Source organism: Macadamia integrifolia, chromosome 10 (genome assembly GCF_013358625.1).
Source record: "Macadamia integrifolia cultivar HAES 741 chromosome 10, SCU_Mint_v3, whole genome shotgun sequence".
NCBI lineage: Eukaryota > Viridiplantae > Streptophyta > Magnoliopsida > Proteales > Proteaceae > Macadamia > Macadamia integrifolia.
In genome coordinates this window covers 33,690,248-33,707,269 of record NC_056566.1, presented here as the reverse complement: position 1 = coordinate 33,707,269, position 17,022 = coordinate 33,690,248, and the positions used below count along the sequence as shown (strand labels likewise).

Genomic DNA, 17,022 nt, shown 5'->3' with positions numbered 1-17,022 from the left:
TTAAATTAAAATCTTCTTCTTCAACTGCATTTTGTTGCTGGCTTGCATCATTTGGAGCTATGCCATAATCATCCTCAATGTTTTCATCATCACGAATATCCTCTTCACTCATCTCAGCCACTTCTTCATCTGACAAATCCTCAAGCTCAACCCTCCTACCACGCCGGGTATAGCAAAGATTGGTTCCACTGGTAGATGCTGGAGCCCTCCTTGGTCTATTATGGCCTTGGTATGATGAAGATGCTCCAAGTGCTCTATCAACATCTCTCCAAGTGATATCATTCTCAGGATGCACTAATTCATCCTCTGATTCACCAATCATCCACTCACTACTCCAATTAAGATCATCGAGCAACAATGGATTGTAGTTTCTGCATTGTTCTTTTCTTTCTTGGAGCCTTGATTGAAGTCGGCGATTATATTGAATGTAGACAAGATCATTTAACCGCTGATGCTCTAACCTATTCCTCTTCGTGGTGTGAATCTGAAAAACATTAATAATATGAAGTTATCTACTTATCTTCAATAAAACCATATTAAGTGAAGTACATGTACTATTGTAATCAGAACTCAATAGTCAATACTCACAAATTCAAATGTGCTCCAATTGCGCTCACAACCAGAAGATGAGCAACAAAGGCCAAGTATGCGCAATGCAAGCTTTGAAAGGTCAGGAGCAGTACTTCAATGTCGAGACCACCAAGAGACTATAAATATATAATATAAAAAAATAGGTTAAGTAAAAAATCAACATTTTAAGTTCTAAACTAATTAGAACTTTAAAAGGAAATATACTTACTAGGATTCAACTTGTCCCTTTGTCTAATCGCCATGTCCTTTGCAAAACTTCCTTGAACAGTGGTATACTTGTCAACCTGGACAATGATCTTATCTTGCAAGGTCTCATCAGGCACCAACCTTACAAGAACATCATTGAAGGCATCACTTGCTTTTTGAGCTAAGTCCAACTCATTATCAGGATTATCTTCTATTGCCTTAAAGAACTTGTTTGGATTGAGGAAAAAGGCAGCTAAATATATTGATCCATTCATCATAGTCTCACAACGGTGATCAACAATCGCTATGATTTTCTTCCATTTCCTTTCATCATCTCCAAAATTTTTTTTGATGTTCTTCCTTGCCACTTGTATTGCCATATATACTTCAGGCATAGCAGGCAACTCATCACCATCTACAATCCTCAAGAGTTGAAGAAGAGGCTGTGATGCTCTTATACAATCCATCACACCATTCCAGAATGTTGTAGCAAACACAGTCTCAGAAGCATTCTTCCCTGCCTCTGTAGATGCAAGCTTAGAACGGGACCATTCATCATCAACAAATAATTTTTTCAGAGATTCTCTGTGCTTGTATAAGCTCTGGAGTGTTAAAAAGGAAGAGGCAAATCTAGTCACTCCAGCCCTCACTAAGTCTCCTCCTGTTTTTTGCCTCATGGCTTCAAGAAGACGAGTGTGCCTGTAGATGAATGCAGTCAATTTCCTGCCCTTCGATATAACAGACATGTAAGAGCGTAATTTGCCTACTTCCTCCATCATAAGGTCTATGCAATGAGCTACACATGGACTCCAAAATAACCTCTTCCTTTTCTCCATTAGTAGTCGACCCGCTGCAACATAGTTGGCAGCATTATCAGAGACTACTTGAACCACATTATCTTCACCAATCTCTTCAACCTTGCTATCAAGTAGCTTAAATAACATTTCAGCTGTTTGTGATTGGCTAGATGCATCCACAGACTCCAAAAAAAAAGTCCCCTCCGGACAATTGACAAGAAAATTAATTAGGTGCCTTCCTCTCTTGTCTGTCCACCCATCTGACATGAGTGTGCACCCATGTTTCCTCCAATATCCTTGACACTTCACCTTTAACTCATCAATTTTATCCTTTTCAGACTTCAATAGAGGCCCCCTATAGTCATGAATTGAAGGGGGCTTGAAACCTGGTCCATATTGACCAATTGCCTCTACCAATTCCTCAAAACTCCTCAACTTTAAAGCATTAAATGGAACACCACTCTCATAAGCCCACCTTGCAAAATAAGAACGAAGTTTATCTCTTTCTTCTTCTCCTCTTACTCGGTTCTCCATTGTTGTTTGATATGAACCTTTATCCCTCCTTTCTGCAACCACTTCTTCAGGAGTCCTCCTCACATGCTTATCCATGGGACCCCTTACTTGTTGTTTGGATTGTGTTTGAATGATAGCTTTATTTCTTCTTGAAGTTGTCCCAGAGCTAGGGATAGGAAATGAGACCCCCAAATCAGATACTATATTATGTTGTGAACGGGTTACTTCTGTAGGTCCATCACTAACATCCAAATCATCCAAACAATCAAAGTTCCTCTTCCTCTGGTTCTTCAATATTGCATCTCTCATCTCTTTAGCAATTGCTTCAGTTGTTTTCACACACTTGGCTACATCTCCATAGCCACCAATAAGATGTTGCTTCAACCGTTTTATTCCTCCCCTGACATCCTTCCCACAAAGGGTACATTTAATCCAATTTCTGTCAGATATGTCAGGCCAATACCCATATTTCCATCCAGGATCATTTGACTTAGCTCTCCTTTTCGGATCCTTGCTTGGATCAATCGTTGAATGTGCAGTAGCAGCCGTACTTGTATTTTCACCCCCACTGCTACCACCAATTGTTTCCATAGATAAGTGGAACCTGAACCTACACTTATACGCAGCAAAGTTACAAAGTTACAACAGCAGCCAACACAGTCACAGAAAGAAAAAAAAAAAAAATCATACGCAGAAGGAACAAGCAGGGAGAAGAAAGAAGAAGAAAGAAAAAAAAAAAAATTAACTTATAATGTTACAACAGCAGCCAACACAGTCACAGAAAGAAAAAAAAAATAAAAAAATATACGCAGAAGGAACAAGCAGGGAGAAGAAAGAAGAAGAAAGAAAAAAAAAAAATTAACTTATAATGTTACAACAGCAGCCAACACAGTCACAGAAAGAAAAAAAAAATAAAAAAATATACGCAGAAGGAACAAGCAGGGAGAAGAAAGAAGAAGAAAGAAAGAAAAAAAAAATAACTTACAAAGAGCTATCGAAGTGAAGTTTGTCGAAGGAGATGCTGCCGGCGAAGGAGATGACGCCGAAGTCTGTCGAAGGTGTCGCCGGATGTCACCGAAGGCTCGCCGAAGGTTGTCGAAGGCCGTCGAAGGAGAAGGAGATGCCGCCGATGGCTGTCGAAGTCTGTTGAAGGCTCACCGAAGGCTGTCGAAGTCTGTCGAAGGCTCGCCGAAGGCTGTCGAAGAAGATGGAGATGCCGCCGGATGTCGCCGGTTCTCGCCGAAGTCTGTCGGAGGAGAAGAGAAGTCGCCGGAGGATGATCGTCGCCTCGTCGGACGTTGGGGCTTGGGGTTTTGAGTTTTGGAGGCAAATGACTCAGAGAGAATGAGAGAGAGAGAGAGAATGAGAGAGGCACGCGGTTTTCAACTTTTGATTGGGTTTTTTTTTTTTTTTTTTTTTTTTATGGAAAGGTTTTTTAGTTTTTATATGATTTTTGATCCAATGCATCACATGTGCATCAGATTTTATACACGTCCCAATAATAATATGTAATTTAGAATCTTTAGAAAAACAATTTTTATTTTTATTTTTAAATAGCCAGTACAAAAGGCGGTCGCCTTGTACACTAAGGCGCTATAAGGCGTCGAAGGCGACGCCTTGCAGCGCTTTAGTGTAAAAGGCGACCGCCTTTTGCGCTACTCCTGAGTCGGCTGATTGCCTTACCTCTACTGGACCGCACCAGCGCCTAGGCGCTGGTAAGGCGTCGCCTTACCAGCGCCTTAAAAACTATGAAATGGCCCCTTATTTGAATCCAATAAACGTAGTCAAATGTTCAAATTTCAAAAGGATAAAAAGTCAACCCCCCAATTTAAGATTTTTGATTATGGGGGCAATTTCAATTTTCAAATGGTTTTGGTTTTTCTCAAAGCTGAAAATCCTATAAATCTTGTCATGGTAAAACATTTCTAAAACCAGAGAGAGTGGTAAAATAATCTTTTGTTTTGATGTCTATAAGTTTCTTTTCAATCAAGGTGATTTTCGTAGCAATCGCACGCACTAAATATAAAAGTTCAAATATGTTTAGAGACGCCAAACTACCATTTTGGCTGTTTTTTTTTTTACAATATAAAGTTCAAATATGTTTAGAGACGCTTCATAGGAATTTCCTGAAGTTTTGGGCCAAAATATGGTTAGTTGACCACTTAAACAGCCAACCGAAATGTACCAGATTTTGGTTGAATTTCGTTCGAGAACCGAAATATTTCGGTTTTGACTTATGTTCGAAATTGAAATATTGAACTATGCTTTCAACTAACAAAATGGCTTATACACTAGCCACATGTGCAGCACTGAATCAATCTAATGGCGAGTTGCTAGATGATGTTCTTCCTTCACTGATATAGAAATTAATGATTTAATATAGGTTTACATTTTCTTGATGTATATCCTATTGAACCTTGAATAATTGATCTTAGTAGCTCAAAGCTTTACTAGAGGAAAAGGAGGGGAAAAAGGGAAAAGATGTACCAAGATTCGTATACGTAAACTTTGTTTTGGGATTGATGTTGCCTTATCTGCTCCTTGATTCTTTTTGTTTCCTCCAACTAGGTGTTGTGATGATCTCATGGCTTGGTCTGTAAGATCCATAAATGGGGAGTTCATAATGTATGCTTTTATTTGAATCATTAATGTTTAACCGGAAAATAGATAAGAGGATAAACAAGAAAGCCTATAAGCTTTGAAGATACTGCCAAAAACATTGATTCAGACATCTAATCAGCATCCTGCATTCCCCCTCCACCAAGGAAGAAAGCAACTATTTGAATGGTGACAAGTCAAATGGGACCATGATATCTATACATTAATCAGTTTTCGTAGAGGGTGGACCTTGGTGTGATGGTAAGGTTGCTCCATTGTGGCCAAATGGTCATGGGTTTGAGTCAGGAAACAGCCTCTCCACAAAGAGGGGGTAAGGCTGTGTACATTATGGCCCCAGACCCCATAGTGGCGGGAGCCTCGTGCACTGGTACGCCCTTTTTTAATCAATTTTCATACTAATGGGGTCCTAGTACATTACCTTGTATCATCTTTTTGCCGATTCTTGGTGTTCTCAACTTATGACCTTTCATCATTTGTCTTTTAAAGTTTTTTTTTTTTTCAGAGAAAACATTTATAGTTTTTTTAGAGTGATTGATTTGAGAGTTTTGAACAATCAATCAGGTATGAAGTTGATACAGATGCATTTCTCTCTGTATTAGCCCTTCAACCTCTTCCAAATATTGCTTCTGTTCCTACAATTGTTGAGGTAAATTAATTCTGGGTTATTTCAGTTGAAACAAAAACATGTATTCATTTCTCGTGCATATAGTTGAAGCCTATTTGTGTTACAATTTGAATACAGGTTTCAAATTCCAATACATGTGAACTTTTGAAATCAATTTCTGGGTTGAAGGTGGAGCCAGTTGAAAATGTTGCATCGAAATTGTTTGTTCAGTGCTCTCGGCAAAAGGGCCTCATAACGATCTACAGGCACTTGCTTAATTATCAGAGTATTTTACCTCTTACACATCAGACATGATTATGGTCCTACTCTAATATGTGTGCGTATACTTATGTATGCATATACTTTTATTGTTAGGTATAACCGAATGAAGTTTCTGAATGTAAAAGACTTTTCTTCTTATGTTTATGTGCTTTCTCTTTTTAAGATAAAGTTACATATATTTCCAAGCTGGATTTGTGTCTCTCAATCAGTTTGAGCCTTGACATTGATTCTGTTAAACTTTGTGACTGTGGAGCTATGTTTTTTGTATGATGTTCTCTGGCTTGCAATTGCATCATCTCCTACTGATTTTCTCTCTCATACTTGCTATCTAATTTTCATTTAGTATAGAAGGGAGGTGAGAAAGAGTATAGTGCTGGCTCATGGGCTGGGCCAGGTCTAGATTTGACCAAGGTTTGAGATTTCGACTAGATAGGCACTGAAGCACTGGATCATAATGATTGGACTCAAGGAGTCTTGATAAACTGACTGAAATGTCCGGCCTAGTAACAGTGAGATACAAAAGCTTGCCAACCAGTCTCTAATAAGTCTTTTTCTTGTGCAACGAAGGTGAGATAGTATCATGAAGACGATGATTTGCCTCAATAGGAGTGGGAACAGGGTTTGCTCCAAGAAATCCTGTTTCATCCAGAAGGTCAAGAACGTACTTCCTTTGGGAGATAACAATGCCCTTAGTTGAGCGAGAAACTTTAATACCTAAAAAATACTTCAGGGATGCCAAATATTTAATTTTAAACTTATTGGCCAAAAAGGATTTTATCTTTATGATGTGCTCTGCATTATCTCTAATTAAGATTATGTCATCAATATAAACAAGAAGCATTGTAGTACTGCATGCTGTCCTGACAAAGAATATTAAATAATCAAAAGCATTGCGCTGAATACTGAACTGAAACAAAGCATCACTGAGCTTTTCAAACCATGAATGGGATGATTGCTCGAGTCCATAAATTTCCTTCTAGAAACAACAACCATTGCCAGCAGGAACATCAATGCAGTATTATAGGGGGAGGTATTGATCGAAATACACTATAGGGCTGGAAATATTTTACCTTTATGGACTGAAAAATCTACTTGTCGTAGGAGTCAAATATTTAGAGCCCTTCCTTATACAAACTTTTGGTAAAAAAAAAAAAAAAAAAAAAAAAAAAAAAAAAACTAAAAATCTGAAAAATCTCACTTAAGCAAGCACGCAGAAGCTTATGAAGTCAGAGCACTAACTTCTAATGCTTGCTTTGGACAGTTCGATAGCCCCTTCCGACGGAGGCATGAATCATAGGATTTCTTAGGAATGGGATTCTAATGAGCCCTAACAAGGCTCCAAACCAATGTATCCTTTCTTTGAAACTTCAGAGCCAGCCAGGATTTCGCTCCGCAGGGTTATCGAGATGTGGTGTCCAGTCACTCGCATCAGTGAGGGCGCAATAAATGACCCTAAAGAAAGGCATTCTTCATATCTAACTAATATAATGGCCATGACTTATGGACAGCAATATACAAAAGAACTGGGACTGAATTAAGTTTTGCAATGGGAGCAAATGTCTCCGGATAGTCAGCACCTTCAATTTGGGTAAAGCCCAGTGCAACCAACGAGATTTATACCTTTCTATAGAGCTGTTAGAATGATGTTTTACAGTGAACACTCACCGGCAGCCAACAACATTGATACTATCAGGCATGAGAGTAATAGACCATTTATGCTGTTTTTTAGATCATCCATCTCACTATCCATTGCCTCTTTCCACTAAGATCAGCCAATTCATCAGAAACCTTGGAAAGAATTTTAGCAGAAGAAATAGATGCAAGAAAACCCTTCAAGGTGATGCAGTTGCACGACGGACTTAGAGAAAAAAAAATCTTTTGATATGATTCTCTTTGGATTTAGAAACAATTTATTTTGTATTAGTTAGTTTCTAATTTTAGATTAGTTTACATTTTCAAGTAGTTTCCATTAATTATTTGATTTTTTCCTTTATATTGGTCATGTAATAGAGAAGAACTCAGTTTTGAGATTTGAAGTTTTGATGAATAGAGATTTGATATGAAAACCATGGCTGCCGTGGGCTGTTTTCCCCCTCCCTGACTCTCTGAAATCTTCTCTCCACTCTTGTTTCTTCTTCTTTCTTTCCTGCTCTCTTTCTCTGTTTCTGGGTGATGGTTGCAGCCCCAAATAAGTGGGTCGACCTCCTTCATTCTTGAACTACTTGGACCAAGACCTTGATCGAAGGTTTCCTACCTACAGGCGATCAAAAACCTGGAGTATTACATCCAAGACTTGGTTCTGTTCTGAGAAATCAAACCCAGATTCAGATCTGGTTCTGAAACCCTCCGCCAGTCCTGATATCAGAGAGGAAACTCCATCTTTTCACTTCCTATTTTGGCTGAACCTCGGCTGGAATCACAAGACCTGTGAGCTGCGATTCTTCCTTCCAAGCCCAAGGTCTATCCATGCTGTTGTGAGAGAGCTCCATCCAAAGTATCAAAGCTGCCCTCTTTTCTGGTTCTGACGCAGGATTGAAGAAAGAGTCATGAGTTTGCTTTATTTCTTTTGCATTCTGATTTCCAGTTATGCCCTTCTCCTTGTCTCTAATTCTCTCATGTCCTAAACTCATATTGTGTTTCCTAATTTATCCCCATCCAATAATCGTCAATTCCCTTTAGGTCCCATCTCCGAAATAGCTCATTATCTAATCTGGTTATTTACAATTCTGCCACCCCCTTTATAATTTCAGCTTAATTACAATTCTACCATTTAGTTGAAGCTTTATTTCAATACAATTGTTATTGGGTGTTGCCTTTGTTTTATTGAGTGTTAAGTGGGCCCTAAGCGATCCGATTTCAGTCTATTGGAATCTAGTTCGGCATCACAAGGAAGAGGATAAAGCATGATTAGAAACAAAATGCTCAATTGAATGGCGATTTCTTACCCCTTTTCTTACCGCCACAAGGAGACCATTAGAAGAAAGGATGGGAGCTACACCAGATGAAGAAGAGAGAGGATGGTGATCAGTCGTAGCAGTAGGGGCAGTAGGAGTATCTGCAACACGCATCATTGAGTATATACCTGGATAGGTGGAGGATCTATAAAAGTAGTAACAGAGGAATCCGATGGAGTCGACACCAAGGAATCAACCTAAAATTGGAAGAGGAGAATCTCCTATGGAGGGAGATGCGACAAATCTGCCTTTTGGAGAAAGAAAAGTGTATCTTCAAAAAATGAGACATCTTTGGACTCAAACTTTTTTCTTAGGGATGGACAATAACATCTATATCCTTTTGAAAGGGAGAATATCCAAGAAAAACACACTTCACCGATTGATGACCTAATAAAATACACTTCACCAATTGATGACCTAATTTGTCATGATAATTATCCAACACATGAATAAATGCCACACATGCAAACACTCTGGGAGGTAAGGGGAATAATCTATGTGAATTTAAGGAGTTGTAAAGGGTATTTTCCAGCAAGAGTAGGAGTAGGCATTCGGTTTATCATGTAAGTAGTAGTTAGGACAACATACTCCCCGATATGTCTTAGGAACATTCATCCCCAAAAGTAAAGATCTTCTTGACGATTTTTTTTTTCTCTCTCAGATACACCATTTTGTTGAGGTGTATTTGGATAAGAAAAATGAACTAATACCCATGTTCATCCAAGAAATGGCTAAGGCTGTTTGTTTTATATTCTTGTGCTTGGGCAACATGAAACACTTTGATTAACTCCAAACTGAGTTTCCACCATTTTGTAAAAGGTCTGAACAATTGAAGGAACCTCTTCTCGACTTTTTGTTAGGTACACCCATGTGGTTCGGGAAAAATCATCAATAAATAAAATGAAATAATGATACCAAAAATAGAATTACTCGAGGACGGTCCCAAGACATTAGAATGCACTAAATGAAAGATAAAATCAGTTTTATTCATGCTGAAAGGATAGCTGGTTTTGGAATGCTTGGACAACTAACATGTTTCACAAGACAATTGAGAACCTTTGATTGACTCAAATAATTTAGGAAATAACAAATGAATAGAACGAAAAGACAAAACCCAGCTGTCTATGCCATAACAGTTACCATTTCGTTGTGGTAAAAAAAAAAAAAAAACCGAAATATCAGCGATTTCGGGGAGATATCGTACCATATCCTTAGGTACTTAAAGTCTACCCCAAGAAAAGGATTGATGTATACCAGGCACAACCATTTGAGGGTTGAAAGCTACACTGATGCCAATTAGGCTGGTTCCATTTTTGATAAACGGTCTACATCGGGCTATTGCACATTTATGGGTTGTAATCTGGTCACATGGAGGAGTAAAAAAACAGCTTGTTGTGGCTAGATCAAGTACACTGGCAGATTTTAAGGCAATGGCTTATGGAGTATTTGAACTCCTATGGTTGAGACGGTTAGTCCAATAGTTGGGATATGACACTGAGGGATCTATGTGGCTTTGTTGTAATAAGAAGGCTGCCACAATCCTGTGCAACATGACCGAAAACACATTGAAGTAAACCGACATTTTATCAAGGATAAGATAGACTCTGCTTACGATTGCACTTCTTTTGTGAAGACAAGTGATCCAATTGGAACATATCTTCACTAAAGGGCTCATCTCTCACTAGTTTAGTACCCATTTGTGCAAGCCGGGAATGTATGACATTTATTCTCCAGCTTGAGGGGAGTGTTAGAGTTTATATAATAAGGGTACTTTGGGAACTGGTTTGTTTCCTTGTTGTCGATAATTGTATTTTTTCCTTTTTAACCTTTTACATCCCTAGGGATGGATGGAGTATGTAATTCCTCTTTATCATGTTAGTGAATCAATATAGGTGAAAAGAGCTCTCTCTTTCCCACACGATTGCATACATTGAGGTTGATCGACACTTTATTAAAGAAAAAATCAACTCTGGCTATATTTGCACTACTTTTGTGAAGACAGGCGACCAATTGGCCGATATCTTCCCCAAAGGAATTAACTCTCTCCAATTCAGTACCCTCTTAAGCAAGTTTGGCATGTATGACATTTGTTCTTCAACTTGAGGGGGATTTGTTAGAGTTCTTGGAGTAAGGATATTGTGGGTACTTTGTTAAATAAGCTTTTATTTTTACCTCTCTAGGTATTTTTATGTTAGTGAGGGGGTATTGATGTAATCTTACATGGTATTCACAAGTTAGTAAATATAGGGGTGAGAAATTGATTCAATCCCAAACACCCTTGAGTATCCTTCTTCCTCTTTTCTTCTCTTCTCTTCTCTTCCCTCACATTATTCCTTTTATTACTTTGAACTCTAAGCTCCTGGTTTTTATTTACAATTTTCTGGGATTTCGTGTGATGCACGATATATTTTTTTGGTTCATACAGTTGTTTGTTAGTGATTTGGTTGTGATGACTGCCATTTTACTCTATAAGACCTTTCACATAATTGTATAGTGTTTTGTTAGATTCCATTTCTTAGTCAACTTAAGTCTCAATTGTTTACCATCATCACTTTCTGTACTCATTATGTATTGTTTTTTTTTTTTTTTTTTTTTTTTTGCAGAAAATGTATTTAACCTTTGCAGCTTCCCTAACTTGTCAGGAGTAGACTATAGGTGTGTAAGGCATGGATTTCAAGAGGTGAGACTTTGCTCAAATTGTAGCTATTGCATGAACAAGACTACTTTGTAGCACTGAATTTTCTTCTCTCTATATTTGTCCTTGCAGGCAGTTGTTTGTGGTCTTTATCGGAAAGGGAAGATATACTTCCACCCTAATGACAATGAAGTGCTGACGGAAACCGATAAGGTTTGATATAGTAATGAACATCTAACTTCTCTTCATAATCTGTTGACTTTACTCTCTTATATCTAAGGCTCCTGGCGACATGGTTTAAGGTTTCGACTGATTCTGTCGAAATTTCCCACATTTCGATTGTATCCTAGGACTCCGATACCAAATACCATGTGACTTCTAAAAGTCACTAGTTTCGACCAATATTGACAAAAATTCCCACATTTCGACCAAAATGTGGGAATTTTTTAGTAGACCAATCTTAAATGGAAACCAAGCCTTCTTATGTCGAAATTTCGACCCTCCCCCTATTTCTTCTCTGTGAAGTGGGAAACTTGGGAAAACATTGAAGATTTTGCCCTTGTGCAATAAAATCTTCATTCTAAGCTTGGATCTTGCACATGCATTGCAAATCTACCTAAAGAAGGGAGCTTCGACCGAAATGTGAGAATTTTCAATTGGACCAATGGGTTCGACCCTTTGGTTGAACCAGACTTTATAAAGGCCTTCTTAAATGGGATACCAAGCCTTCTTGTTTTGAAATTTTGACCCTCTCCCCTTATTTCTTTTCTGTGAAGTGGGAAACTTGAGAAAACAATCAAGATTGTGCCCTTGTGCCATGAAAACTTTGTTCTAAGCTTGGATCTTGCACATTCATATCAAATCTACCTAAGGAAAGGGGAGCTTGAGACTTGAGAAATAACTCATAGTTATGTTAGATTATTTATTTTGGATCCTTTACATTATGTTTTGTTTGTTTTAAACTTTTAGTCATGTATTTCACATTTTTAGTTAGTAACTTATATATGTACTTATGTAGTATAGTTTCAGTCAACGACTCAACATACATTAGCAAACTTTGGTCAACACCACAAGTATGACTTTAGGTGTTTTTTTCATGAAACTAATTGTGTGAATGTGTTAGAAATGTCTAAAGTAGGACGTACACAAAAATTAGGCAAAAAAAAAAAAAAAAAACATTTTGGTGGTCGAAACCAAAGTTTCTACCAAACTGGGAAATTTCCGTGGTTTCCTTGAAATTTCTCACATTTAGACAGAAATTTTGGTCCCGATATTTTGAACCTTTCTGGCGAGATCTGTGTCATATTTTAAAGAGGGACTGCAAAGGAACCTTCTGTTGGAGCTCAGGCAATAAGGAAGGGATCAATTCTTGAAACAGAAAATTGTGTCCAAATCTTATTCATGAAGGTGTTCATACAGTGAGAAATATACTCACGGTTTGAGGAAACAGAATAGGATCATCAATTCTAGTTGAACCGGATCGGAATCGGCTGGGTCCAATTCTAATTCGGGTCAATTCGAATCAGCTGATTCATACTGGATTTCTAAGGTTCAGGTTTATTCCAGCTGATTTGGAGTCTGTAGAGGCCAATGTCTTTGCCGATTTCAATTACTTGAACCTTGTCCACACTAGTGGAATGAATGTATCATGGCTGAGGAGTGGTTATGAAGATTTCCCAGGAAGCCTGGGAGCCTCTGGGACAATGGTTTTTTTTTTTTTTCTTGATAGGTAAGTGTATTGTATTGAGAAATAGAAGAAATAAAATACAAGGAAAGGCAGCCACTAAGAACCTGCTTTAGATAGGCGTCATAGGCCTAAAGGAGGGAAGAAGCCCCTAAAGCGAAACAGGAGAAACCCCACAAACACAAGAACATAGAATCAACCAAGGAAGAGCAATTACATCCTATGATATATATCCCAATCAGCATCTCTCTTAACCAGGGCTAGGAGGTCGTCAGGGAGATTTGGGGTTAAAGAAGAACTTCCCACAGCACAAGAAGGGAAGGAAGCCATAAAATCAGCTGGCTCGTTCACCTCTCTCCAAACATGTTTAAATTCTTTGCAAACAACAGAAGCTGAAAGTTTAATAATTCTGCTCTTCAATGGTTACTAGATGTAAGTGTGGCCTCCTAGAGAATGGGTGGGATTAGGGAGAGGCAATAATTTCAGCACACCCATGGAAGGGTATTAGGCAGAACCTTTGTTCAATTTTTTAGATATGAGGTGAGTAGTGGGGACAGGATCAATGGAGGACTTATGGGGGTGAAACCACTATCAACCTCAGGTTTCCATGACTCTATCTGCCACTTGGATGAAAAGGAATATCTGTATCTAAGGGTGTCACTAGTTGCCCATTCCGAGGGTGTCACTAGTTGCCCCCATGGGTTAGTTTAGGAGTTGGGCTTCAGGAGAGAGCTGAGAGCATAGTGCAGGGCAACACCTATGCGTTGCTCACTTAGGCGTCTTCTAGGCGCCTTGTTGGTGTTGCCTTGATTTTTTCCCTCCAATGCCTTCGATTGCCTAGATGCTCTAACAGCTATGTTTGAGAGAGGTCAAATGTGAGAAGATGTTCAGCAGATTGGCTACCCAGTGTGTTTCCATTTCTAAAATTCAACTGTATAATTGATCTATCTCCTTCATATAATGGAGAATTGTCTATCAAGTTCTTATTTTCGGCTTCTCTCAATGTAAAGCTTCCATTGCCCCTGACAGTAAAGTACTATGGGAAATGTTCGCCTCTTCAACCCCTCCTTTAAAATTGAATATATGTGCTTGTATGGGAAATTAGGCAGGAGGGGGAAATTCGTAAGATGATGCAAAGGAGAAAGCAAGATTGGGCCCTCTCCTTGCTATGCTTGTCATTTGTGCTTTGCTGATGGTGAATGAGTCAAACATCTTTCATTGCTAGGAGCTTTTTTCCTTGGTTTGGTTGGAGTATGTTGAGCTTTTCCAGACGACATTCTTACTTCTTGTGGCCTTGTCTGTCAGAAGGCAAGATGTTAAGGAGTTGAACACATCTGCTTGGATACGTTTCTCTACATCCACTTGGAACATCAGTGAGATCATTCCTTGTGGATGATGAAATGGTGTTTTCTTCAGCTTCTCTTTTTTGTGGAAAAACAAGTAATGAGGGGGGGGGGGGGGGGGCTTGCTAAACTTTCTTCTTCTATCTCCATGGTGTTGCTACATGGATTACTTTCTGCTCCCAATCTCTCAATCTTACTTCAATAACAGCTCTTTGGGCAACTCCCGTGGGAGAGCTTGAAAGAGAATTTGGGGTTCATGACGATTCAAGTGGGTATACTTATATTTGTTTTTCTGGCTTGGCCATGGCCTCAAGCCTATTGTTGGATTGAGGCTAGGGTTATCCAATTTCTTTGGGTATTGGAAGGTAATCCTAGGAAGATGGATGCCTATGGTGATTTTGACATATTACCATGAATGATGCATAATCTGGTGAGTTATTGGCTGATGAGCTCACCATGGTGGTGGGAATAAGGGTGTTTATGTATAGTTGTATACAGTCTCTTCTCATTTTGTAGTCTTCGTGTATAGAACTATTGTGCATTTGGACCATTCTATGTATGGCAATATTATGTACACAGCCTTTCCTTATATTGTAGAATGTGTGTATGGCATTTGCTCTTTTTTCTTTTGAATAAAATTAGTTAATTCATTAATGAGAGAAGTGCATGCCATTCCACATCTCAAGCTAGAGCCCATTTTGTTGGATTGTGCATATTACTATTTTTTGCTAATCTTCAATTGGTGAGCCATATCATTGAACGAGATGAGAGTCAATCAGTAATCATCTCATTAAATAAGCAGTAATTTGGTGCTGTTTAGGTTGGAAAAATGTTTGTGTTAATCATGCCTGGGTGGACATTTGGCCAATTTATTTAGGAGAACTCAAATCAGGGGGAAGTGTATAATTATGTGTGATGTATGGGTGGCCAAAAATGAAGGGAGAAGTCTTTTGTTGAAGATGTTGGTGTGCTTGGTAAAGAGGCCTTTTCATCTGAAGGGGCTAGTCTTGGGACACATCAGTTTTTCCCTTCATTCCTTGTGAGCTTTGTTCACCTAGATGGGAGCAAATATTTGACATTGTCACGTTCCTGTTACCTCTCCATCGATTCCCGCGGGTATATTGGATATATTTCAGGTGAAATGGTGAAGCCTACTATTGCTGGTGCTCCACAGAGAAAGTGGAGCTCTGATAACTCATTGGTGATGTTGTTTTTACTCAACCAAATGCAACCCCACATTGCTAAAGGTTATCTACTATTGGATATTGCAACCAAGATTTGGAAGGCTGCCTAGGATACGTATTCTCAGAGTGGGAATGATGCTCATGTTTATGAATTGCGTAAAAAACTTCGTGAATCCAATCAATAGGATCTCACCCTCTCTCAATATTATTCTGAGCTACAGAGTCTGTGGCAGGTATTGAATTTTTATGACACCTTCCAGGTTACATGTATTGCTAATGCTACTCTGATTTGGAAGCAGGAAGAGAAGTTTCAGGTCTGTGTTTTTTCGCTGGCCTCAATGTTGAGTATGATTAGCTTCGTGCTCAAGTGCTTATCCGTGATCCTTTCCCTACTTTGGAGCAAGATTATTCACTGATCCAATTGGAAGGTAGTCATCATCATGCTATGTGGCAGTCCCACTTCTCAAGAATCATCTGCCTTGCTTTTTGGTTCTACTGCACAGTCCAAAGGAGGGTCTACCCGCTCTAGTGATCATGCTTCTTTTGAGCGGGAACCTATCAAGTGTGACTACCGTGGTAAGAAATGTCATACCAACGAATTTTGTTGGAAGTTTAATGGTCGCCTTGCTCCCGGAAAGGGCACGGTAAGTCCTCTCAGACCAATCAGGCCGAGGTCTCTTAGCATTTTCCAGCCAGTCCCAGTTCCACTTTATCATCCGATGAGTTTGCTCTGCTTCGACTTCTGATGACCAAGCTGGAGCCTCCTTCATCTGCTACCCTTGCTTCCTTTCTACATCTACTTTGGTTACACCCTAGTCCCACAAGGCTTCCTTAGATATTTCTTTTGGTGGTTATTATGCATCGGTTGTCTCTTGTCCTTGGATCATTGACTCCGGTGCCATTGATCATAGGACTGGCTCCTCTAGTCTATTCTTTCTCTCCTTGCTCAGATAAAGACAAGGTTCGGGTGGCTGATGGTTCCCTTTCCTTTGTTCTTGGAAAGGGTTCTATAGCCTGTTATCCCACTTAATCCCTAACTTCTATTTTACATGTTCCAGATTTCTCCACTAATCTCCTTTCCATTAGCTGTCTCACAGTGTTTTTTAGGATCTGATAACAGAGAAAACGATTGGCTGTGACTACATGGTGGTTTTTTTACTCAATGATGACATCCCTCTTTGATTGTCAAGTTCATCAGACAGATTCTGCTTCAGCTTCTTCATTTGAGTGTTCCCTTTGGCATAGGCATTTGGGTCATCCTCCTGTTGGCACTTTAATTAAAGTTTTAAAGTTTTTCCACATTTAAGCATTGTAATTCCAAAGAATTTTTTTGTGATGCTTGCATTTTGGAAAAGCAAACTCATTTTTTTTAGTCAATTTTAAGGAGGTGGAAAACCTTTTCTGTTAATCCATTCTGATGTCTGGGGCCCTGCCCGTTGTGCTTCTATTTCTGGTTATAGGTGGTTTGTCACCTTTATTGATTGTCATTCGTGGGTTACTTGGATTTATCTGATGCACAAAGTGAAGTTTTCCTCTGTTTTCAGCTATTTCATAGCATGGTCCACACCCAGTTCAACTTCACCGTCAAATTCTGCGTAGTGATAATGGCAAGGAATATATGGATTTTTTT

General features: G+C 39.0%; 1 protein-coding gene across 6 annotated transcripts in view; it reads left to right on the top strand.

The window, feature by feature from the left end:
• Window positions 1-17,022, top strand: part of LOC122090908 (putative ion channel POLLUX-like 2) — a 54,958-nt gene that overhangs the window by 23,946 nt on the left and 13,990 nt on the right. For all 6 annotated transcript variants that reach the window (XM_042660672.1, XM_042660670.1, XM_042660669.1 and 3 more), the window contains 4 exons: window positions 5,268-5,352; window positions 5,449-5,596; window positions 11,150-11,226; window positions 11,314-11,394. In XM_042660672.1, coding sequence (XP_042516606.1) covers window positions 5,268-5,352; window positions 5,449-5,596; window positions 11,150-11,226; window positions 11,314-11,394 — 391 coding nt within the window. The remainder of the gene's footprint in view (window positions 1-5,267; window positions 5,353-5,448; window positions 5,597-11,149; window positions 11,227-11,313; window positions 11,395-17,022) is intronic.